The sequence below is a fragment of the Scyliorhinus torazame genome, chromosome 16 (assembly GCF_047496885.1).
Source record: "Scyliorhinus torazame isolate Kashiwa2021f chromosome 16, sScyTor2.1, whole genome shotgun sequence".
In the NCBI taxonomy this organism is placed as follows: domain Eukaryota; kingdom Metazoa; phylum Chordata; class Chondrichthyes; order Carcharhiniformes; family Scyliorhinidae; genus Scyliorhinus; species Scyliorhinus torazame.
In genome coordinates this window covers 13,817,119-13,842,045 of record NC_092722.1, presented here as the reverse complement: position 1 = coordinate 13,842,045, position 24,927 = coordinate 13,817,119, and the positions used below count along the sequence as shown (strand labels likewise).

General features: G+C 46.0%; 1 protein-coding gene across 2 annotated transcripts in view; it reads right to left on the bottom strand.

Annotated features, from left to right (window-relative positions):
* ptpn11b (protein tyrosine phosphatase non-receptor type 11b) overlaps positions 1-24,927 on the bottom strand; it is a 223,764-nt gene that overhangs the window by 130,424 nt on the left and 68,413 nt on the right. The window contains exon 1 of one of the 2 annotated variants that reach the window (XM_072477981.1): positions 24,054-24,076. The exons of the other annotated variant lie outside the window; for it this stretch is intronic. Coding sequence (XP_072334082.1) covers positions 24,054-24,061 — 8 coding nt within the window. The 5' untranslated portion in view covers positions 24,062-24,076. Of the gene's footprint in view, positions 1-24,053; positions 24,077-24,927 lie in introns of those variants that run through there. 2 annotated transcript variants of the gene reach the window in all.

The window sequence follows — 24,927 nt, the reverse complement described above, 5'->3', positions numbered from 1 at the left end:
AGGCATAGGCGACCGGGGCCCATGACGCAGTGTCATCCCGCTGTATGAGCACTGCCCCAATGCCGGACTGGCTGGCATCAGTCGAAATTTTGGTGTCACGAGATGTGTCGAAAAACGCCAATACCGGTGCTGTGGTGAGCTTAAGTTTGAGCTACTCCCATTCCTGCTGGTGTGTGTGTGTGGCCACTGGAACTCCGTGGACTTCTTGACGAGGTGGCGCAGAGCCGTCGGGTGGGAGGCAAGGTTGGGAATGAACTTCCCCAGGAAGTTGACCATGCCTAGGAAGCGTAGCACTGCTTTCTTGTCTGCCGGCTGCGGCATGGCTGTAATGGCGCTCACCTTGTCTGCATCCGGACGGACCCCTGACCGGGAAATGTGGTCCCCCAGGAACTTCAGCTCGGTTTGGCCGAAAGAACACTTGGCTCGGTTGAGGCGCAGGCCGTTTTCGCGTATGCGCGCAAAGATGCGCTGGAGACGATAGATGTGCTCCTGTGGTGTGGTGGACCAGATGATGACGTCGTCCACGTAGACGCGCACCCCTTCGATGCCTTCCATCATCTGCTCCATGATCCTGTGAAAGACCTCGGATGCCGAGATGATGCCAAATGGCATTCTGTTGTAGCAGAACCTGCCGAAAGGGGTGTTGAAGGTGCACAGCTTTCGGCTGCACGGATCCAGTTGGATCTGCCAAAAACCTTTCGAGGCATCCAGTTTTGTGAAGATGTTATCCCGGGCCATTTCGCTCGTGATCTCTTCCCGTTTGGGTATGGGGTAGTGTTCCCTCATTATGTTGTTGTTGAGGTCTTTTGGATCAATGCAGATCCGGAGCTCGCCGGAGGGCTTCTAAACACACACCATGGAGCTGACCCATGGCGTGGGCTCCGTGACCCTGGATAGGACCCCTTGGTCCTGGAGATCCTGCAGCTGCTGCTTGAGGCGGTCTTTGAGTGGCGCTGGGACCCTGCGAGGTGCGTGAATGACCGGGGTGGCGTCTGGTTTGAGCCGAATTCTGTAGGTATAGGACAGTGTTCCCATGCCCTCGAATGCCTCCTGGGTTGTGGGCGAGGAGCGATTGGAGCTGTGCCCTGAACTCTGCATCCGGGAAGTCGGATGTGCCTTCTGGAGACAGAGCGTGGACTCGTTGCACGAGGTGGAGAGCCTTGCATGCCTGCGCGTCTAACAGGGAGTCCTTCGATGATCCAACTATCTCGAATGAGAGTGTGGCCGTATGTGTGTTGTGTGTCACCTGGCGCTGGCAGGATCCCATAGCTGGGATAACATTCCCGTTGTAGTCAACCGTTCCCGTTGTAGTCGACCGTCTTGCAATGGGACGGCCAAATTGGTGGTCTGACCTTCATGGCGTAGAAGGCGGACCATGCTATGTGGCTGGCGGAGGCGCTAGTGTCCAGACGGGATGTTATCGGTGATCGGGTGACCGTTAGGGTGGCACACCATTCATCACCCGGATTGACAGTGTTAACTTGCATCGGCTGGTGGGTCCTGGCTGGAGACATTCGGTTCCCATCAATGACCGCAACACGGAAGGCGTCCCGGTCATCTGTGTCACTGGTCTGGATATCGTCTGGGCACAACTCGTAGTAAGGAGGCTGAAGGGTCCGCACGTCCCTGCGAGGTTGTCGGAATTGTGGAACATTGGCAGGTTGAGCTGCTCGACAGCAGGCAGCGTAGTGGCCCACCTTGCCACAGCGGAGGCATTGTCGGGTTCTTGCGGGACATTGCCGCTTTAAATGTGCGGCTCCACAGTTGCCGCACGTCGTGACCTCATGGCGTTCATTGCGCCACCGCGCATGCGCAGTTTGGTCTTGCGTCGAGCGCGCCTGCGCATCACGCTCCTCAGTGTTGCCATCGTTTTTGCCTCGAAAAGCGCGCAAATTGGCCGCCCTCGTCCGAGCCGCGAGGAACTCGATCGATTGGACCCGTTCGGCCTCGTAGGATGCCTGCCTCGCCGATCCAGCCGTGTAAGACCCCTGCCGCGCCGATTCGGCCGCCTGAAATTGGGAGTAGCGGCTAGTTGCGTTTTCGTGCAGGACACAGGCTTCGATTGCGGAGGCTAAGGTGAGGCCTTTTATTTTTAAGAGCTGCTGGTGTAGGGTGCCCGAGGTGACCCCAAAAACGATCTGGTCCCGAATCATGGAATCGGACTGAAAGGGCTCATCCTTACCTTGCAGGCGCTGCTAGAAGAGATACCTCTCGAAGCTCTCGTTGACCTCGACGTTGAAGTGTTGGTCGAGCTTGAGAAGGACCATCGTGTATTTGGTCTTGTCTTCACCTTCCGCGAACACCAGGGAGTTGCAGACATGGATGGCGTGTTGACTTGCCGTGGTGAGGAGGATTGCGATCTTTCTGGTGTCCGAGGCGCTCTCCTGTTCATTGGCTTCCAGAAAGAGCTGGAAGCGCTGTTTGAACAGCTTCCAATTAACGCAGAGGTTTCCAGCGACTTGCAGCGGCTGCGGTGTGTTGAAGGTGTCCATGGCGCAGGATGGCAGATTCCGGAGGATTACAGTTACTCCTGGTACTATGAAGTGTTGGGTACTCTGCTACACAGACGAACCAACACGGTTGTGAATGGTACAACTCAGTTTTATTTCAAACATCTATTTACAGTTGTATACTGTTTACTGAGGTTCGATCATAACCTTTGAATCTGTGGACCTACTCCTAATTCTATCTTGTAGTGGCACTCAGCACATGGTGGATGTCTGAGTGGCTTGCTATGAGCTCTGTGCCCTGAGCTGTCTCGTCCTCGAGTGCCCAGGAAGTGTTGTGTTCCCTGTTTTATACTCTATGCTCTTGCCTGTGATTGGCTGTCATGTTGTGTGTGTGTTGATTGATCTGTTGATCTGTCCATCAGTATGTATGTATGTATGTACTATGATGTTTACCTGGATATCATGACAATGAGTATCAGAAAAATAGCTTATGGCCTGGTGTAAATCTAACCAAAGCCGGAATGTGGCGACTAGGGGCTTTTCACAGTAACTTCATTTGAAGCCTACTTGTGACAATAAGCGATTTTCATTTCATTTTCATTTCATTTATAAAGTACTTTTAAAATAAATTTAGAGTGTGCCCAATTCTTTTTTTTCCAATTAAGGGGCAATTTAGCATGGCCAATTCACCTACCTTTGGGTTTTGGCGGTGAGACCCACTCAGACATGGGGAGAATGTGCAAACTCCACACGGACAGTGACCCGGGGCCAGGATTGAGCCCGGGACCTCGGCGCCGTGAGGCAGCAGTGCTAACCATTGCATCGCCGATCCGCCCACTATTTATCAAGAATTAACGGTTTAAATAAACCTTTAAATAATACCTCTTCTGGACATAGCGGGCAAATAAACTGCACATTATCATACTGAGCTGTACAGACCAGTATCCGCGAAAAGAAATGTGCCAGATATCTGCACATGGTTGTAAGTGGATTACATTGTACTGTAGTTTTCAATTTTCCTGTAAAATCTTCCACATATCCCAGTGAAAAATCATCCTTCACATTTGATGAAACTATGTAGAAAGTCATATCTCTTGCTCACAGTTCCGCTTCCCTCTCCATTATCCTTTGATTGAACAGTACTTTTCAACAAGCAAACTTCACACTGATCAGGTCAACCACCTTTTCATTATGAGATGGAGACAACGACAAACGGGCCTTTTAATTGAAGTTTCAATCAACTTTAAAATTTACCACTGTATTATGCAATTAAATAATAATTGTTAGCAAAAAGAAAGATAATAATTATCAAGTAATTTACTATTATCAGAAATGTGATTCACTTTAATAATAATCAGCCAACCTTTTACTTCAATTAGTGTGGAATTATGTAGACATTAAAACAAAAATCAGCAGTAATAAAATCTAGAAATTACAGGAACGTAATAAGATTTCCAACATTATGTCAGACATTGGTGAAGAAAACTCTGTGTTAAAGAGTCTTTTGCTTTAAAATACTCAACAAGTTCCAGCCGGGCTCAGGGCCTCACTTTCTCCAGCCAGTCCCCAGGTTCTCCTCTATGCCAGCAGTACATCAGCAAGTAATTGACGTATTGTTAACCAAAGGCACCTCAAATCAATGCAGGTTTTTTAAGGGGGGGGCGGGGTGCTGAAGAGTGGAAATGTAGCAATTAGTGCAAATGAGCATACACCACAAAATTGGACAAGATATGTCAGTTAAAGAGATGCTATATGCGATCCCACAGTTGCCAATTGAGAAAACCAAAAGGCATCTGGTGAAGCCATTTGGCCCAACTGTCCATGTTAACACGAATGCTCAATTCAAGCCACTTTCCATCCTTCCTCAACTACCTCTATCAGCATAACAATGTATTTCCACCCCCCTCATGTGTTCATCTAGCTTCCCCTAACTGCATCTATATTATTCACCTCAACTACTCCCTGCAGTAGCGAGTTCCACATTTTCACCACTCTCTGGTGAAAGAGGTTTCTTGTGAATTCCCTATTTCATTTCTTGGTAATTATGAAATGTAATGAAATGAAAATCGCTTATTGTCACAAGTAGGCTTCAAATGAAGTTACTGTGAAAAGCCCCTAGTCGCCACATTCCGGCGCCTGTTCGGGGAGGCTGTTATGGGAATTGAACCGTGCTGCTGGCCTGCCTTGGTCTGCTTTCAATGCCAGCGATTTAGCCCAGTGCTAAACAATCACAATGGTGTCTGCTCTATCAAACCATCACATACTTTTAAAGATGACGAATAAATTGCCCCACAGTCTTCAACGGAAAAAGAGACTGGTCTTTTCATCCTTTCCCAATCTTGCAGTTTTGGTGTTTTTTTTTGCACTCTCATAGAATCATAGTGCCTGTAGATCCTTTCTACAATATGAAAACCATAACCGCGCACAGTATTCCAGGTGTAGCAAAATATTTATAATACTCACATATGCGAAACTGATGGTAGAATAATTTTTTTAAAATTGGTTGGGTCTAATAATACAAATATTTGCTTCTAGAAAAGGTCACATTAATCGCGATAACTCTTTTTCTCTGATTAAGATGGGCTTCTAATGAAACGCAGCTCATTTAGTATCTGCATTTCTTTTAAGTAAAGCTGAAACTCCGAGGGGAGTTACAGACTACAGATGAGGGAGGTCTTTCAGTTTATTTGGCACATTCTTAATCGAAACCAGCGAGGCCTCAACACAGCATCCAACAACAAAGGTCGCGGTGATGGAAAAAGGCATTTGCCTACATGGAGCATGAAGTTAAAATTGATTTTACAACACAGTAAGAATATTTTTATCCGACGTATAAGCGGATTACCCATTATACCGTTAATGGGTACTCTGGCTCCTGAGCACAGCTGTAATGTTTAGCTGCTTTCAGGACACTGCTTATGTGTTCCCTGGGGGGAAATGATATGGACACTTCCTTCGGTCAATTAGAGGCTAATTATTGCTGTTGAAAGTTTCTCTAGATTGGCATCTGCTTGGCTCCTCTGCTTATTTCAGCAGCCTACTCATTTTATTGCAAGGTTAGAAAAAATGTGTTCTTATTTCTTTCTTCAGTTGTGATTTGGTGGTATTTTATATACCACGTGAGCAATGGAGTGTGATAGTTGCTTTCAATGCTTCTTTAGAAATAATCTCATACGCTTAATGATGCTTAAACCAGTTACAGCTTGGGCGGGATTCTCCAATCCCGCGGCAGAATGTCCACGCCGTCGTAAACACCGTCGCATTTTACAACGGTGTAAACGGGCCACTCCCACGACTAATTCTGGCCCCTCCATGGGGCCAGCACGACGCTGGAGCGGTTCGCACCGCTCCAGCTGCAGATCCCGGCACGAACTGTGCGCCGTGGGATCTGCGCAGGCGCAGTTGCACCGGTGCCAACAAGGACATGCGCAGTGGCACCGGTGCCAATGCACGCATGCGCAATGGCCTCCTTCAACGCGCTGGCCCCAACGCAACATGGCGCAGGACTACAGGGGCCGGCGCGTAGGAAAGGAGGCCCCCAGCCACAGAGGCCGGCCCGCCGATCGGTGGGCCCCGATCGCGGGCCAGGCCACAAAGGAGGCCCCCCCAGGGTCGGATCCCCCGTCCCTCCCCAAAGGCCGCCACCCGACCCTTATACGCCAAGGTCCCTCCGGCCCAGAGCAGGTTAGAACGCCGCCGGTGGGACTCAGCTCTTTTCTTACGGCCGCTCGGCCCATCCGGGCCAGAGATTCGGTGGGCCAGCCACGTAGAGTGGCCCACGGCCGGCGCCGCGCCAACCACGCCGGCACCATTGGCGCCGATTCTCTTCTCTGCAGAGAATCGCGTGCCGGCATCGGGTCGGAGAATCCCGCCCCTTATGTTTAAACTGTTTGTTCCTCATTTTGAAAAAGCACATTACAAGTGTTTCAATTACCTTAACAGTATGGGCTGCTCCAGTGCAAAAATAAGACCATGTCCAAGTTCACTTATAACATCAAAAAATGTTGTGCGGAAGTGTAAAGTTATGCTGCTCAAGACACAAGCCTTTCGACATCCAGATTTACAATTCAAATTTGTAGTCTCTAATCACATTTTGCTTGTGAATTTTTACGATATTAGGTAAGCCAACATACTGATCAGATCCAAAATGATTCAGATTTGTTTTGCTAAAATTATGACCACTGTTAGAGTTTTGCTGGCAATTTGTCTTTAAAAAGAATTACAGTTTAGTTATTCCATCTATTGACTTTAATCTATTTACAGGATTACACTCTAAACCCACTGAAGATAATTGTCACTTCCATGGCAGATTAATCCAACAGGTAAAGGCACTCCCCTCAGATAATTACTCATCGCCTTATATCACAGAATAGCACAGCATTGAAGTCTATTACTAATCTAGCTATCGTAAATGCATATGTCCAAGGCAACATGGATGGGAGTGACAACTATGGGGAGACAAAATTCCTCAATATCACAATGTTAAATGACACAGATTCACAACACATCCAGCAGTTCAAAATTGACGCACATCACCTCATGACTGTCATCAGCACCAGCAAAAATTGCATTCCACCATAATCTTTAACCTCATAGCCCATCATACTCCTTCCTCTACAATTACCATCAAGCCTCGGACCAACCATGATTCAATGAGGAGCGAAGAAGCAGCGAATTATGCACCTTCTCAGACCACAGTCTTCCTCAGCAGCATATGCGGCAGAGACTGCTACGCCAGAATGAGCTCCTGAACCACACCAGGTAATATGGTTAAAAGAGTTGACCACAACAGTACAAGCCATCATCCATCGAGACAGGAGATTGCCACCTCATTGTAGAAGAGCATAAGAAATAGGACAGTAAGAAGTCTTACAGCATCAGGTTAACGTCCAACAGGTTTATTTCGAATCACTAGATTTCGGAGCACAGCTCCTTCCTCGGGTAAATGTGCTGTGCTCCGAAAGCTAGTGATTCGATGCAAACCTGTTGGACTTTATCCTGGTGTTGTAAGACTTCTTATTGTGCTCACCCCAGTCCAATGCCGGCGTCTCCACATCATAAGAAATATGAAAAAAAGAAAATCGCTTGTCACAAGTAGGCTTCAAATGAAGTTATTGTGAAAAGCCCCTAGTCGCCACATTCCGGCGCCTGTTCGGGGAGCAGGAGCAGGCGAAGACTATGTGGCCTGCCAAGCCTGCTCTACCATTCGATATGATCATGGTTGATCTTGGGCTTCACATCCACTTTCTCACGTGCCCCCATATCCCTCGATTCCCGTGGAACTAATTTTCTGCTTCGAAGCTCTGTACCCCGGAGGGTTGTCAAACATTCACAACTGAGTGGAGAAATGTCTCCTCATCGCTGCCCTAAATGATTGCTCCTTTACCCTGAGACCATGCTCCCTTGGTCTAGATTCCCCAGCCGGGGAAACAACCTCTCAGTATCTACCCTGTCAGGCCCCTTCAGAATCTTGAATGTTTCAATGAGATCGCCTCTCATTCTTCTAAACTTCAGAGATTATAAACTCAATTTACTCAGCCTCTCATCAGAGGACAACCCTAATCCCAGGGACCTACCTATTGAACTTTCACTGTACTGCCTCCTGTGCCAGTAAATTCTTCCTTAAATATGGAGGCCAAAGCTATACACACCATTCCAGGTGTGGTCTCAATCAAAGTATCATACAATTTATAACAAGACTTCTTTATTCCTGTACTTATTCCAAAATCTTTGCAATAAAGTCCAACATGCCATTTGCCTTCCTGATTGTTTGCTGTACTTACTATTAACATTATGCGTTCCTTGCACAAGTATACCCAAGTCTCTCTGAACACCAACATTTACAAGTTCACGCCTTTTTTAAAAATTCTGCTTTTCTATACTTAGAACCCAAGTGAATAACTTCACATTTACATAATATACTCCATCTGCCACTTGGCAGCCAACTCACTGAACTTGCCCATACCTCTCTGCTGCTTCTTTGTGTCCTCCTCGCAGCTCGCATCCCCACCGAACATTGTAGTACATTCCTCTCTGTCTATGTCATTAATACAGATTGTCAATAGCTGAGGCCCCAGCACTGGTCTTCATGACACTTCACTAGTCACAGCCCGCCAACAAGAAAATGCCGCATTTATTCCTTCTCTCTGCTTCATATCTATTAAACAATCTTCTATCCATTGGCCTTTATCTTGTGTATTCAAGTTTTGTGTGGCACCTTATCAAATGCCTTTTGGAAATCCAAGAATACGACATCAACTGGTTTGTTGCTCAAAAACACTAAGAAATTTATCAAACAGGATTTCCATTTTATAAAACCATGCTGACTTGCTCTAATCATACAATGCTTTTCCTAAGTTCCGTTTTAAAACTTCCTTAATTATAGATTCCACCACTTTCTCGATGACTGATGTTAGACTAACTGACCTGTAAGTTCTCTAGTTTTCCTCTCTCTCCCGTCTTCAATACGGTGTTACATTTTCTGAAGGTGGGGTCCTGAAAGGGGGGGGCCTAACAATGGGGGGGTGGGGGAAGACGCTCAGCAACCTCATAGTGGGGTATGCTCACTTGACGGCTGTAAGTTCTCTAGTTTTCCTCTCTCTCCCGTCTTCAATACGGTGTTACATTTTCTGAAGGTGGGGTCCTGAAAGGGGGGGCCTAACAATGGGGGGGTGGGGGAAGACGCTCAGCAACCTCATAGTGGGGTATGCTCACTTGACGGTGGGTGATGCCCCGATACCCACAAGGATGGATGGGTGTGGGGCAGGGTTAGCCTCATGCCTGGGTGTGTGGTGGGGCAGGGTGGCTCTCGCTATCTTTTATTGATGGGAGGAGGTTGCCCTTCGGGGGTCAAGGGTTGGGCTGTTACCCATGTATTAGGAGAGTCACATTATCCGTGCGTGAGAGTTGCTGTGGACCGTCAAGCTCACTTTGAGATCGGGGCACCCTTTCAAAACTGTACCACGATCACAAAGGAGCCAGTCTGGCCGGCAGGTTTAGTTCCCCACTGCAGAAAGAAATTCTGGGATTTGAGGCTTCTGGTGACGGGGATGTGCTGAGTGGACACACAAAAGGTGGCTCTCCTTCAAAGAACTAGAAAACAGACACTTTTAACCAAAATTAGCCCACAAAAGTCAGACAAATCATTCCCTCACCCTCTACAACACACGGAAAAGGAGAGATACCGGGTAGCAGTAGCTCCAGAGGTCATAAAGAGACCAATGGCAACGGCAAGAGACAGGAGAAACGAACGAGCGGATCAGAGGACCCACGAGGATAAGGATCCCCGCCACATCTGAGAGAGGGAGACCAGCAAACCCCAAAACGAGCTCAGCCCTACCAGACGATGAATGGAAGGAGTTCCTCATGAGGTAACTAAAGGAGCTGAAAGATGAAAATCAACAGCGAGATCAAGGTGGCGATCAAAGAAGCACTGCCTGCCATGCAGAAGGCTCGCGACAAAGTAGAAAGGAGATTGGAGACTCAGAGAAATATGATCAAGGACCTGGAAAACGCCTCGACGGCCCAGAGCGTCCAGATTGTCGCCCTGGAGGAGGTAAAACGAGGTCAGTGGCGGCCCTGGGGAATCTGAAGGGAAAAACTGAGGACCAGGAGAATCGGTCGATGTGCCAAAATCTCAGAATAGTGGGCCTGCCAAAGGGAAGTGAGGGTCGGGCCTGACAGACTAAGTGGCCCAGATGCTGAGAAACGTAGTGAGGAGGGACAGCTTTCCCAACCCACCAGAGATCGACATAGGTTACTCCGGCCAAAACCCCAACGCTGGACAGCAGACGATGGCGATCATCGCCACATCATACCGATATCATGACCGGGAGAGAATCCTGCGCTGGTCCACCAGCCAAAGGAAGGCCTGCAACTGTGAAGGACACAAGTTCAGGATATGCCAGGACATTGGAACAGACCTGGAAAAGCGTCGGGCAGAGTTCAATAAAGCTAGAACGGCCTTGTACATGAGCGAAGTGAAGTTCAGGATGCTGTAACCAGCCAGACTTTGGGTCACGTGCCAGAGCAGGGAACATTATTTTACGCCCCCTGTGGACGTGAACGGGTTCATCCAAAAGAACGGGCTGGGTAAAGAGCAACAGAGATAACGATGAGGCAGACACTGGAGACACGGAGAATGCGAAAGGACAATTTGCACAGGACTGTACTGCCTCGCTCTGAGCACCATAGACCACCACAGGGTGGATAGCTAGGGGGTAGATGGGAGAGGGGGGAGCTGAAGTAGGGAAAGGGGAGGGATAGGAGAAGGGAGTAAAGGAGAACCACAGGAGGAACAAAGGGACAAGGGCTCTAGGCTGGCTACAACAGGGCTCCCCAGCAAAGGGAAAACCCAGAGTGTGGGGGCGCATCCACAAGGTAAGTATGGTTGACCCCGCAGTTGGGGTGGGGCAGAACCCCCCATCAGAATAGTCAGGGGACTTAACGGCCCAGTGAAAAGATCTAGAGTCTTCGCCCACCTGAAAGGTATGAAAGCCGACATAGTCATCCTTCAAGAGACGCATCTGAGGGAGAAGGACCGACTGGGGGTAAGAAAGAGATGAGTAGGATAGACGTACCATTCATGTACGGGAAAGAGCTAGAGGGAGTGGCCATACTGCTTAGTTAAAGGGCATCATTTACCGCGACGAGGACAGTTACGGATATAGGAGGTGCAACATGGTCAGCGGTGAACGTGTACTTCACTGGGACAGCACGGAGTTTATAAAAAAGACCATGGCGGAAATTCCCGACAGATACCCACAGATTAATCATTGCGGGGGGGGGGGGGGGGGGGGATCAAACATGGCAAAAGAAGTAGGGGCATTTATGGAGTAGATAGGCACTGGATCTGTGGAAGTTCACGCACCCAGGGGAGAAGCATTCTCATTCTTCTCACAGGTACACGAGGTCTACATCTGTATCAACTTCTTTGTAGTGGGGAAATCGTGCTTCCAGGAACAGAAAGAACGGAATACTCTGTGATCGTAATCTCCGACCACGCGCCACACTACATGAATGTGAGGTTGGAGACGAGCCATGCCCAACATCCTCCATGGAGATTGGGCATGGCTTTCCTGTCCGACAAGGCTTTCTACAAGAAAATACCACAAGTCATAGACAGGTACATTACCAACAACCAGAATAGGAGGGTCTCACCCTCCATATTCTGGGAGTCGCTGAAGTCTGTGATCAGGGGCGAGATCATCGCATACAAAGCGTGCAGAGACAGGGAAGAGAGAGCAGCCAGGCAACAACTGGTCGTCTCCATACTGCAGGTGGACTGGCAATACTCCAAGGCCCTGACTGCAGACCTTTGGGTGGAGAAGAAAAAGCTGCAAATGGACTTTAACCAGGAAAGCAGTGCATCAACTCTGCCAGACACGGATACCTTCTATGAACACGGAGAGAAAGCCAGCACTTGCTGGCTCACCAGCTGAGAAAGCAGGCAGCCATGAGAGAAATAGCTAGGGACAACAATGGCAGACTGGTAGCCGAACCAGAAAAGGTCAATGAAGTTTTGAGGCCTTCTACTGGGAACACTTCCAACACCCCTCCCCCCGAAGGGAACTCGGGGATGCAACAGTTCCGTAATGGACTGGACATGCCAGTCGTGGGGGAAGATAGGAGGAGGGAATTGGAAGCACCTCTAGAACTGGGAGAAGTTTGGGGAGATAATTAACTCCATTCAGGCGGGGAAGGCGCCGGGACCAGATGGATTACCAGCGGACTTATATAAAACGTTTGCGGCAGCACTGGCCCCGTACTTAGGAGAGATGTTTGCAGACTCGCTAGCAAGGGGCACCCTGCCTCCAAATCTAGCACAAGCCACTATCTTACTGATAACCAAGAAAGACAAAGACCCCACTGAATGTGGATCTTACAGACCCATCTTGCTGCTCAATGTAGACACGAAAATACTGGTCAGGCAACTGTAGAATTGCGTACCAGAGGTAGTCACAGACCAGACGGGCTTTGTCAAGGGTAGGCAGCTAACAGCGAGCATCAGGCGCCTGCCGAATGTAATAATGACCCCCCCCCCCCCCCGCAGTGGGGAGAGAACACCAGAGGCCTTCGACAGAGTGTAAGAACCTCATTGAGGTATTGGAGCGGTTTGGGCTCGGAATAGGTCTCACCTCCTGGGTGAGACTCCTGTACAACATGGTGAGCGTATGGACCAACACCACCAACTCTAAATACTTCCAGCTGCTCAGGGGCATAAGGCAGGGATGCCCGCTGTCGCTGCTTCTATCCGCCCTGGCAACTGAGCCGCTGCCGATTGCCCTCGGAACGGCGGCAAAATTGGAAGGGGATCCAGAGAGGGGACAGAAAGAACAGAGTTTCACTCTATGCGGATGACCTGCTCCTCTATGTCTCAGACCCATAAGGCAGCATGGAATGGATCATGAAGCTCCGGAAAGAGTTAGAGGTTTTCTCAGGCTACAAACTCAACTGGAGCAAGAGTGAAATCTTCCCGGTGAACCCGAAAGGGAGAGGGGCAGAGCTGTAGGGGCTGTTGTTCAAGCAAGCTCAAAGAAAATTCTGCTACCTGGGGATCCAAATCGCCCGTGATTGGACGCGAATCCACAAATGGAACCTGACTGGTCTGACAAAGAAAGTTAAAAATGACCTGCAGAGGTGGGACACACTCCGCGAGAATGCAGATGATTAAGATGATCTGTCCAGCAATTTGTTCCATGTATCAGTGCCATTCTCCGTCCAGGAACCGCAGCTATACTGGCCCTCCAACAAGGTAAGGGCAAACATTACAGAAGCAAAAAACTTTCTGCAAGTCTCACAATCTACAGAATTATGAGGAAATACAGCATCAGATATAGCTGCAACAGACCGATTTAACTTGCTGATTTCATAAATATTGCATCCCAATGCTTACCCAGCAGTTCTTGAAACATTATAGACATTAAATTAAAATCTGCCAGTTTGAACTAGACAAGCTAATTTTATTTCACGTTTGCAAATTACAGTTTATATTGTAACCTATAAGTAGCAGTTCAACAAAACTTGCATCTAGGTCCAATGTAGTAAAGCATTCCAAGGGGCTTTGCAGGAGCAAAGAGGTAGGTTTGAAGGAGCACCTTAAAAGGAAGAAGAAGGATAGGTAAACGGGCAACGAGGTTTAGGACGGGAATTCCAAAGCTTAAGGCCATAGCAACTGAAGACATGACCACCAATGCTGGGGCAATTAAAATCGGAATAAAAACAAAAATTGTTGCAAATACTCAGCAGGTCAGGCAAGCATCTGTGGCGAGAAGCGGAGTTAACATTTCAGGTCAAAATGACACTTAAGCCAATTAAATCAGAATATTCAAGAAGCAAGAAGTGGAGAAACGCAGATATCGCAGAGGGTTTTGGAACTAAGCAAATTACGGAAACAGACAGGGATGAGGCCATGGAATGATTTGAAAACAAGTGTCAGAATTTTAAAATTAAGGCAGTACTTTAATGTCGCTGGGTGATGGAATATTGGGTGCGTATTAGAACGCGGGCATCAAGGTTTTGGATGACCTCAAGTTTACAAGGGTGTAAGATGAGATGCTATTATGGCCAGAAGAGTGTTGGAATAGTCAAGATTACGAGGTAACAAAAGGATGAATGAAGATTTCAGCAGCAAGTGAGCTGAGGCAACATCATGGGGATTGATATCAGGGGGTCCCAATGATGGTGCAGATATTTAGCTGGAAGCTCATCCCATATGTACAACACCAAGTTTGCAAAGTCGACCCTCAGATGACAATAGGAGGTATGGACTTGATGGCAAGGCAACAGAATTTGTGGCAGAACCTGAAAGCAATGACTTTGGCATTCCAAACATTTAGTCAGAGGAAATTTCTACGCAGTCAATTCTGGATGTCAGACAAGCAGTGCGACAATTTCAGCACTAGTGGAAGGATTGAGAGAAGCCGTGATGAGGTAGAGCTGGGTATCGTCTGCACTTGTGGAAAAAGATGATGCGTTTTAAAATGATGCTGCCAAAGATTATGCAGCTGAGAAATAGGAGGAGGCCAAGGTTAGATCCTTGGGGGCACCAGAGATAAGTTCAAAGCAATGCCATTTAACCACAGTGATAGGAACATATTATAAAGTGAAGATTTATCACATTCTGCTGACAATAGTCACGCATACTGAGCATTTCCACATTAAGGCTTTTGTTTTAAATTAAAGATACATTAATAAGTTCAGTAATTCCATGTTCACAAGAGACAAATAATAGATCAGAGATGCATCTCTAAAGATGTATATAATTCAAAGTTAATTTAAGCCATAAGAACACAAACTCTTGGTACCACTGAAAAGCCTAAATTCTATTTGCTCTGCCATTGTACACATTTGACTGACCTGATACCCTTCTTATTTATGTTGGAACATTTAAGTCCAAGGTACCTTAAAGGTTACGGTTGAGGTGGGATACACTGAACATAATGTTGGCGGGGAGGGTCCGAGTGGTGAAAATGAATATTCTGCTGAGGTTCTTGTTTATCTTTCAGGCTCTCCCAACCTGTATACCAAAGGCCTTTTTTCAGAAAGTGGACACGATCATCTCGGACTTTGTATGGGCGGGAAAGGTGCCGAGGGTGGGGAGGACCCTGCTACAGAGGCAGAGGCAGCAGGGGAGGTTGGCGTTGCCATACTTGCTTCATCATTATTATTGGGCGTGAATGTAGAAAAGGTGCGGCGGTGGTGGGAAGGAGAAGGGGTAGAGTGGGTTAGGATGGAGGAGGAATCTTGTAAGGGGTCTAGTTTGAGGGCTATGGTGACGGCAGCACTGACAATGGCTCCAAGTAGATATTCAGGGAGTCCAGTGGTGCAGTCAACAGTGAAGGTATGGAATCAGCCGAGGAAGCATTTTAGGGTGGAAGGGATGTGGGTGCTAACACCGCTGTGTGAGAATCATGGGTTTGAGCCGGGGGGATGGATAGTGTATACAGGAGGTGGAGGGAAGTGGGGCTGGTCAAGGTGAGGGATTTGTATTTGGAGGAAGAGTTCGCGTGTCTGGAGGACCTCAGGGAGAGGGTAGAGCCGCCGAGGGGGAGTGAGTTCAGGTATCTGCAGGTTAGGGACTTTGCACGAAAGGTCTGGAAGGGTTCGCTAGGTTGCCGGGATACACCCTGCTGGAGCGACTGATGCTTCCGGATGTGGAAGAGGGGGGGGAACAATTGTGGATATATATAAGTGGCTGGGGGAGTAGGGAGGTGAGCGGATGGTGAAGATCAAGGAGAAATGGAAAGTGGAGTTGGCAATGGAGATCAATTGGGGAGTATGGATTGAGGCACTGCGAAGGATGAGCCTGATACAGTTTAAGGTGGTGCACAGGGTGTATATGACTCGGGCGAGAATGAGTGGGTTATTTCAGGGGGTAGCAGATGATTGTGAGAAGTGTGGGCGAGGGCCAGCGAATCATGCGCACATGTTTTGGGGTTGCGAAAAATTGGGAAGATTCTGGCGGGAGTGTTCGCGGTCTTAGCCAGAATAGTGGAGGAGGAAGTGGACCCGGACCCTTTGGTGGGGACATTTGGGGTTTCAGAGAAGCTGGAGCTCATGGAGCGGAGGAAGGCCGATGTCATGGCCTTCGCCTCTCTGATTGGACGGCGACAAATTTTGCTGGATTGGCGGTCGACATCGCCACAGGGGTACCTGTACAACTTCCTGCAGTTAGAGAAGATAAAGTACGAGTTAAGGGGCTCAGCGGGGGAGTTTGAGAAAAGGTGGGGGATGTTTGTGACCGTGTTTGAGGAGCTGTTCGTCGCAGGGGTGGGGGGGAAAAAAGGGGAAAAATCTGTACAGACTGTATAGTTGATTGTTAGGAAGTATGCTTCCCGGGTGTTTACTTGCTGTAACCTGCTTTGATACAAGTTTGTAATAAAATGCATTTTTTAAAAAAAAGTAAAGGTTACGGTTTGTTTATACAGTATTAACAATGCCATTTGACCAGATAATGGGTGAAATTCTCTGCCTCGCAATGCAGCAAACGCAAACCGCGATTGGGCGGAGAATCAGGCATCTGGCCAAAATAGAAGTCCATGCCCGCCACCGATTCGGGTGCCATGCTCTTGTCCCTTGCTGGTGACGATAACAAGGTTTGCGGCCCGTGCCAGCATGCAAAACCGGCACTTGTACATATTTAAATGAGATTAGCAGGTTGGACATTTCATGCTCCGCCCTTCAATGATGCTCCCCTCGTCTCAGGCGGAATTTACAGACATGGACTGTGCACCATAGATGCAGAGGTTGAGCAGGAGGATTAAAAAACATTGCAAACCTCTCAAAAATGTCGGGCTTGCTGGGGGGTGGGAAGCCCGGGCCGGGGGCAGTAGCGGGTAGTGACCTGGTCCTGGGTCTTGGGTGCCCCCTCAGGATCAGGGTGGCCTGGCTCAAACCGCCATTGCTGCAATCCCTCTTTTAAACTCACCCTTTGGTGCTACTTCCAAGCTCCTGGTTGCTCACACTGCTGAGTGCTGCCTGCGTCCTTTAAATGCTCAGAAGGCCTCTGGTCATCTGGGAGCCCACCCAGGTTGCTCCTCTGGACACCCTCATACCCTAGCTGTTTCATCAAGGGCCAAACTCCATCTGGAGCCCACCAGGTGATGGCACTCCTTAGAAGCACTGTCCCATTGCAGAGGAAGCACAGGATAAGCAAACCTCACCCCATTCAGAGGGCTCCTGCACCGCAGCCTACAAAACCCTCCCTGGTTCTCTGCCCCTTTCAGGGCAAAGGACTCACCAGTGACCCCTAATCCCTCCGGATAACCAACGGTCTCCTCCTGGTGTCACTGGCAGCGCTTACGGACTCTGCCTTCACCTCCCAGGCAACTATCGGGAGGGCTCGATTCTACAGCCCACAGGATGGTGCCCGTCCTCTCCTCAGTGGCATAGAGCTGTGGGTCACCTTGGACTCCCGACCTCGGGGGGGCAGCTCTTCTCTGAGCCATCTTGGTGGCTGCAGTGAGACTGTGGTAAGTGGAGGGCTTATAAACTGCCCCAGCTGTCAGGCTCTTTGGTGCTAACTCCGGCCCGAGTGGTTAGAACACCTGCTGGCGCAGGAATTGCTCGGCATTCGTGCCAGCTGAGTGTTGGTTCATTAGCATGTCCTGAATTGCTCCCCAAATAGTGCTCTCAATAGAAATGTGAACTGCGCTCAATTCAGTCCCTGAGAATTTCACCATTGTCAACTAAATTTTATCAAAATTTAGATAGGTGATTGATTACAGCTATTGTAGCCTAAGATATTCCAGCACTAAGCCATAAAGGTTTCTGTCAATGGCTACTTATTGGTGCTGTGTTGAAAAGTTCCTTGGTGCCCTTTTTGGTCAAAAAACAGATTAAATCAAGCCTGTATGTGGCATGAGAACAATATTCATTTTGTTGTAGTTTGCGAGTACACAAGCCCACCAGATAAAAATTCAAACCACTTTTGCATATTTGCAAGATTTGCAGCATATACTTATTAAACCATGACCAAACCATCTTCTGCATTATGTTTAACGTGATGGTTTTAAACAATGTACTGTAGTACACAATATTTCTACTTTTCAGGCAGGTGCTCCCCCAAAGAATATGTAATGGCCTTCCTTTGCCTCCTGGTAGCTTAGGGAGACGTAAAACAGTGGTTAGCACTGTTGCTTCACAATGCCAGGGACCCGGGATTGACTCCCGACTTGGGTCACTATCTGTGCGGAGTCTGCACGTCCTCCATGTGTCTGTATGGGTTTCCTCCGGGCGTTCCGGTTTCCTCCCACAAGTTCCAAATGACGTGCTTGTTAGGTGAATTGAACATTCTAAATCTCTCTGTGTACCCGAACAGGCGCCGTAGTGTGGCGACTAGGGGATTTTCACAGTAACTTCATTGCAGTGTTAATGTAAGCCTACTTGTGACACTAATAAAGATTATTATTATAGGTCTTGTGCACAGTAGGTAGCGACCCTACATCTGAGCCAAAAGCTCTGAGTTCAAGACCTACTCCAGGACTGGAGGGCCACAGTAGGTGCGTTCATAACTTGGGCCAAACAAGTTGATTATCAACCTGTAAATCCTTCCAATACTTTGTGGGAGGCCGCAAGAGTGGGAGAAATTCCTGGTGAGCCATGCTGGATTCGAAGTGGCAAGTCTCCAGCTATAGCCTCTGGCGACCTGTTCCAATAAAAACTGGAAATAGTAAGACGGATGAACACGTGCTTTGTCACTAAGCATGGGAAATGTCCCAAGTCCTGGTAGCTTCAGCAGGCTGTAAAACTGCATGGCAGTAGACCACAATTTTCCATCCATCAAATTTAACATAACAGAAAAATTGTCAGGTTGGGATTCACAATTCTGTAACATGTGCTCCCATTGTACACAATATGCAGAAGCATAATTAGGACTTCTACAGTCACAGTTATTAGTCTACCAAACAGCTTGTTCGCCCAGAAGAGTCATCCAGACTCAAAACGTTAGCTCTGTTCTCTCTCCACAGTCACTGTCAGACATTCTGAGATTGTCCAGCATTTTCTGTTTTTATTTCAGTTTCAGCATCCGCAGTAATTTGCTTTTATTTTACTGTGTTGAGCTTGTTGGTGAATGTATATTTTTACGTAACTCTGAATTCTTTCCAATTGTTCTCTAAGGCAATCTGTACAACTTGTATCCCAGAGAGTGATTTCTTCGGATGCCACCATAAGGAAACTGCCAGAAAGTTTGTGTTGAACTGTCCCTCTTTGTGGAGCTTAGGAACTCGGCAGCGTGGGAATTCAAGCCTGCATCCTACTACTGGCACTGTAGCACAATGGTGTTTTATTGTGTATCACACAATTTGGTGGGTTTCATATTTAAAATAAACTGGTTACAATTTCTATGATTTCTACTAAGGAGACACAAATGCATAATGTTTTTTAAATATCAAATTGTTTTACGTTTCCCCAAAGATTATATTACATTCGTCAATCAAGAGCTCTCATCATTTCAGATTAGAGTTATTGTTGCTTCTGTGCACCATCCTACTTACTTTGCCTTATATATGACTTTCTCTTATGAAGAGTGATTCGGCAGCTTAGGCCTACACTCTCGGGTTTAGAAGAATGGGAGACAATCTAATTGAGCTCTATAAGATGATAAAAAGGTATTGACAAAGTAGATGTAGAGCAGATGCTTCCTATTGTGTGGTAATCTAGAACGAGAGGTCATAGTTTTAGGATAAGGGGTAGCAGCTGAGAAGAAATTATTTCTCTCAAAAGGGTCATGAATCTGTGGATTTCCGCAGTGGATACTGGGACTTTAAGTAAAAAAAAATGTTAATAAATGTAGAGTACACAATTATTATTTTTTTCCAATTAAGGGGCAATTTAGCCTGGCCAATCCACCTAACCTGCACATCTTTTGGGCTGTGGGGTGAAACCCACGCAGACGCGGAGAATGTGCAAACTCCATACGGATAGTGACCAAGGGCCGGGATTCAAACCCGGATCCTCAGCGCCGTAGTCACAGTGCTATCCACTGCGCCACTGTGCTACCCTGACTTTAAGTAAATTTGAGGAGATAAGACAGATTTTGAATTAGTAATGGGTTGAAGGGTTATGGAGAATGGGCAGGAAAGTGGAATTGAGGCCGAGAGGCAATCAGCCATGATCGTATTGAATGGTGGAGCGGGCTCGAGGGGCTGAATCGGCAATTCCTGCTCCTAGTTCTTATGTTATGTTCTTATACTTCATCCCAGTCTTCACCCTGGCTTATCAGAGACTACTAGTTCAGGCGCAAGCTTGGAAGAGTTGTGCCATCATGCAATTACATATGGCAGGCGGGTCAGATTACTTGAGGCTGAGCCAGATTTAATGTCTCAACATGCTTGCAACATAATATTGAGTGCATTGAACTGGCTCAGTGCATTCAGCAGACAAACAATGAAGATCGCTATTCCAATTGTAGATCAGAAGACCCACTAAAAAAAATATCTTTACTGTTGCCGTAATGAGGTCGGTCAGGCAGTGAATGACTGTAGAAGTTTGCATTTAACTTGGGTTACACTTTTGTAAAACCATGTGAAGAGGCAGATAAAAAGGTTACATTAATTTTCTTTGTTTTTTTCAACCTATTGGTTTTCAACCTATTCTAATATTTTCACCAAACAAATGTATAACTAAGGTCTCAAAATCGTAATTAGTATAATAAGGCAGTCTGGAATCTTGAGCTTAATGATTTATTTTAAAATCCAGCTGATTTTGTAAACTGCATTCTTTCACAGGATTTATTGCGCATCCTTAATTCCCCTTGAGAAGGTGGTGTTGAGCCACCTTCTTGAACTGCTGCAATCCATGTAGTGTAAGTACACCTACAGCGCTGTTTGGAAGGGATTTCTCGATTTTTGACCCAGTGACAGTGAAGGAACGATCTTATAGTTCCAGGTCAGGATGGTGAGTAGTTTGGAGGGGAACTTGGAGATAGTGGTGTTCTCATGCGTCTGCTGCCCTTGTCCTTCCAGGTGGTAGAAATCATGGGTTTGGAAGGTGCTGTCAAAAGGAGTCTTGGTGAGTTCTGCAGTGCATCTTGAATATGATACACACTGCTATCACAGTGCATTGGTGGTGGAGGGAGAGAATGTTTTAAGTTGGTGGATGGGCTGTTAATCACGAGGACTGTTTTTTCTTGGATTCTGTCGAGCTTCTTCAGTGTTGTTGTAGGTGCACTTATCCGGGCAAGTGCAGAGTATTCGATCAGACTCCTTCCTGACTTGTGCCTTGTAGATGGTGGACAAACTTCGGGAATCAAATGGTGAGTTACTTGCTGCCGTTTTCCAAGCCTCTGTCCTGCTCTTGCATTCATAGTATTTATATGTCTCATCCTGTTTTGTTTCTGGTCAATGGATATTAACAGTCGGCAATTCAACAATGGTAATGCGAATGAATGTCAATGAGCGATGGTTAGATTCTCTCTTGTTGGAGATGGTCATTTACTGGCGCTAATGTGGTGCAAATGTTACTTGTCACTTATCAGCCGAAGCCCGAATGATGATCAGGACTTGCTGCATAGGGACATGGACTGTTTCAGTATCTGAGGAGCTGTGAATGATGGCAAACATTCATTTCTGACCTTAAAATGCAGTGAAGAATTCAAAACAATAGTAAAGCAGGAACCACTTAGTAATTATTGTTTATTTAAAAAAACCTCAATTGTTGGATTTCTGGGGAGTGATTTTAAACATTTATTGACTAAAAATAGACACTGGGTCACACCTTGGTTTAGTTGCATATCTTTTCACATGGCATAATAATAATCTTTATTAGTGTCACAAGTAGGCTTACATTAACACTGCAATGAAGTTACTGTGAAAATCCTCTAGTCGCCTGTTCGGGTACACGGAGGGAAATTCAGAATGCCCAATTCACCTCAGGACTGATGGGAGGAAACCGGAGCATCTGGAGGAAACCCACGCAGACACGGAGAGAACGTGCAGACTCCACACAGACAGTGACCCAATCTGGGAATCGAACCCGGGTCCCTGGCACTGTGAAGCAACAGTGTTAACAGCATCACTGTGCTACCATGCCGCCCATAAGATCAAACAGTTACGAATCAGTTGAAACACAGAAGCTTAAATACAAAACAACTAAATTTACTGTTGAAAAATCTGACACAAGAACCACATTTTAAAAATTGCTATTCAATTATCCCTGTAATAATCGAGGAGCAAGCTGGTGATCAGGGTGTGCAGTTTTCAGTACTTGTGTAAAGTGGACAGCAGGTCCCCATCAAGCCAACGGCGATATAAAATAAACCAATTCAAAAGGTATTGAAATAAATTGGTTTCCTGCCAAATTAAGAGGGAGATTAAAGAGCTAATGCAGAGGGTCCAACACATGCAAGTGAGAAAAAAAAACAGAGCAAGCTAACTTTTCTGAATGTATGCTGACATGATTCTGGGCATTAGCAGAAATGGTCAGTGTCATTAATACAATATGATTAACAACTGTTTGCTAATGGCAAGAGTTCTCCCTACAAAAATCCTTGCAACAGTTTTGAGTTCAATAACAGAAACTATTACTATTTATAAAAATATTACACAACAATGGATACAGTAATTCCAGAACACTATATATAATCTTTCAATATTTTGTTTAAAAATTAAAGGAACAAGGAGTTTATCACTGCGCAATATTTTTAGATTGTGTTCAAAGCCAAATCTAATTCAGCATCAGACTTTCAGGGATTGGTTTAGTCACCACACAATTCCCTTTATTAGCAGGGAAATAAAATCAAGTATTAATTAGCCAAGAAATTAGGTTACAAGAATTATAGACTCAGTGTCAAATGCGCTTAAATCTTGTCTCATGATTTCCTAATTGTATGTTAGTGGAATAAATATGATAATGGAACAAAAATGTCGTAGGTTAAATCAAAGGCGGCAAACAAATAGGGTGAGCATTCAGAAGTACCCACAACTTCATTCACAACAATCTCTTACCTACTTTCAGTGAACAAGTGTCTGATAATTAGGGGAAAACATTGTGTGATACATAAAAGTATAAAGCCATGGTTTTCCTCTTCAAATGAGCCCACTTGTATGTAGGAATATAAGAACAGCAATAAGGCATTTATTCCCTCAAAGTTGTTCCGCCATTCAATGAGATCAGGCTGATATGTGACCTAAATCCACATAGCTGCCTTTACCCCACATTCCTCAATATCTGTAATGAACAAAAATCTACCAATCTCAAATTTAAAATTAACCATTTGTCTGGTATCAATTACTGTTTGTGGCAGAGAATTTCCAACAGGGCAGCACGGTAGCATTGTGGATAGCACAATTGCTTCACAGCTCCAGGGTCCCAGGTTCGATTCCAGCTTGGGTCACTGTCTGTGCGGAGTCTGCACATCCTCCCCGTGCGTGCGTGGGTTTCCTCCGGGTGCTCCGGTTTCCTCCCACAGTCCAAAGATGTGCAGGTTAGGTGGATTGGCCATGATAAATTGCTTTAGTGTCCAAAATTGCCCTTAGTGTTGGGTGGGGTTACTGGGTTATGGGGATAGGGTGGAGAGTGGAGGTATGGGCCTTGGGTAGGATGCTATTTCCAAGAGCCGGTGCAGACTCGATGGGTCGAATGGCCTCCTTCTGCACTGTAAATTCTATGATCTTCTGCACTGTAAATTCTATGATAATCTATGAACTCTGTCACCCTTTGCACATAGAAGGCTAACCTTTCACATTTCATATTGTAAACTTTTGAATTGATTATTTTTAAGCTGTACAGTGATTAGAGTAAACAAATGCTAAATTGAAATTGAAAAAGAATGAAAAAGAGAGAAAATGGCCTTTTAAAAATTATAACCCAATCTATGTTGATCCACTTAAAGTAAAAATATATTGAATGCAGAATATTTTTAAAGCTACAAGGATCTTTACAACAGGTTCAGCACCCTAGTATTTCAAATTTATATTGAGTATTTAACACACTATACTGCAATCTAACAGGTGGATAATTCTTCTACTTCCACATTTCTGATTGTGTACCCAGCTAAAAACAAGATCCTGTGGCCAATCATATACATTTGATTACAAAAAAAAGTTTCACATAAAAGAAAATTCTACAATTTCAATAAAAAAATCTGAACAGCTTCCATACCTCACCATATTGTCCAAAGCTCTTCAGCCCTACAAATAAAACCAACAGCCGTTAATCCAGCTCAAGTATACAGAAGTTAATAACTCCAGAACAACTTGGGGAAATAAGGGAAAGGAATTTAATCAGGATTTGGAGAGAGTGTGGTCAGGCAGTTCAGAGAATTCTGTATGAACAGATTGCAACGCTTGTTCAGAGTTACTGCAACATTACATTATGACAGTACCCCAGTAGGTTTTCAAGCTGAGACGACAGCTGCTTCAATGAGGTTATATAGCGGAAAAGGAAATTGGATCAAAAGCCCTATCTTAGAAATAGCAGCAGACATTTTTAGGAAGTAAAACGCTGCTAGCTTTCGTGCTAGCTCATGTCAGAACATAACTTTTAACAATTTACGTTTCCTTAATATTCATTTAATGTGTTGTAAAAATTTTCCATTTAACATTTGTTGAAGTAACTGATCATGTTGAAGAATAGCATTTTGTCCAATAACTCTCAGTTAATGTTAACAGAATTTGAGCGACTGACCCATTTTTATTTTTCTGAATATCAATCTTGTAACGGAGTGCATACAAGCAACTGGTAGGTTGTAAAATATTTCCTCCCCCGCCCGAGGCATACTAGTGCCTATATTGCACCAAAATATCCCAATGTTTACTGCAACCATACGAATTTACTCAAGTTTAATACTCCGCTACTACTCAACAGCTAATGTGATCTTAGCAAATGAATGCTACAATAAAACGGTAAAATAATTTCCTTCCACTTATTAAACTTATAGATTGAGAAATTATGGCCATGTTCAACTCCGAAAGTCCAGTCAGAAATTTTACATAAATGGGAACTTCAACAATTTAATTACTTTGGTTTCATTTTA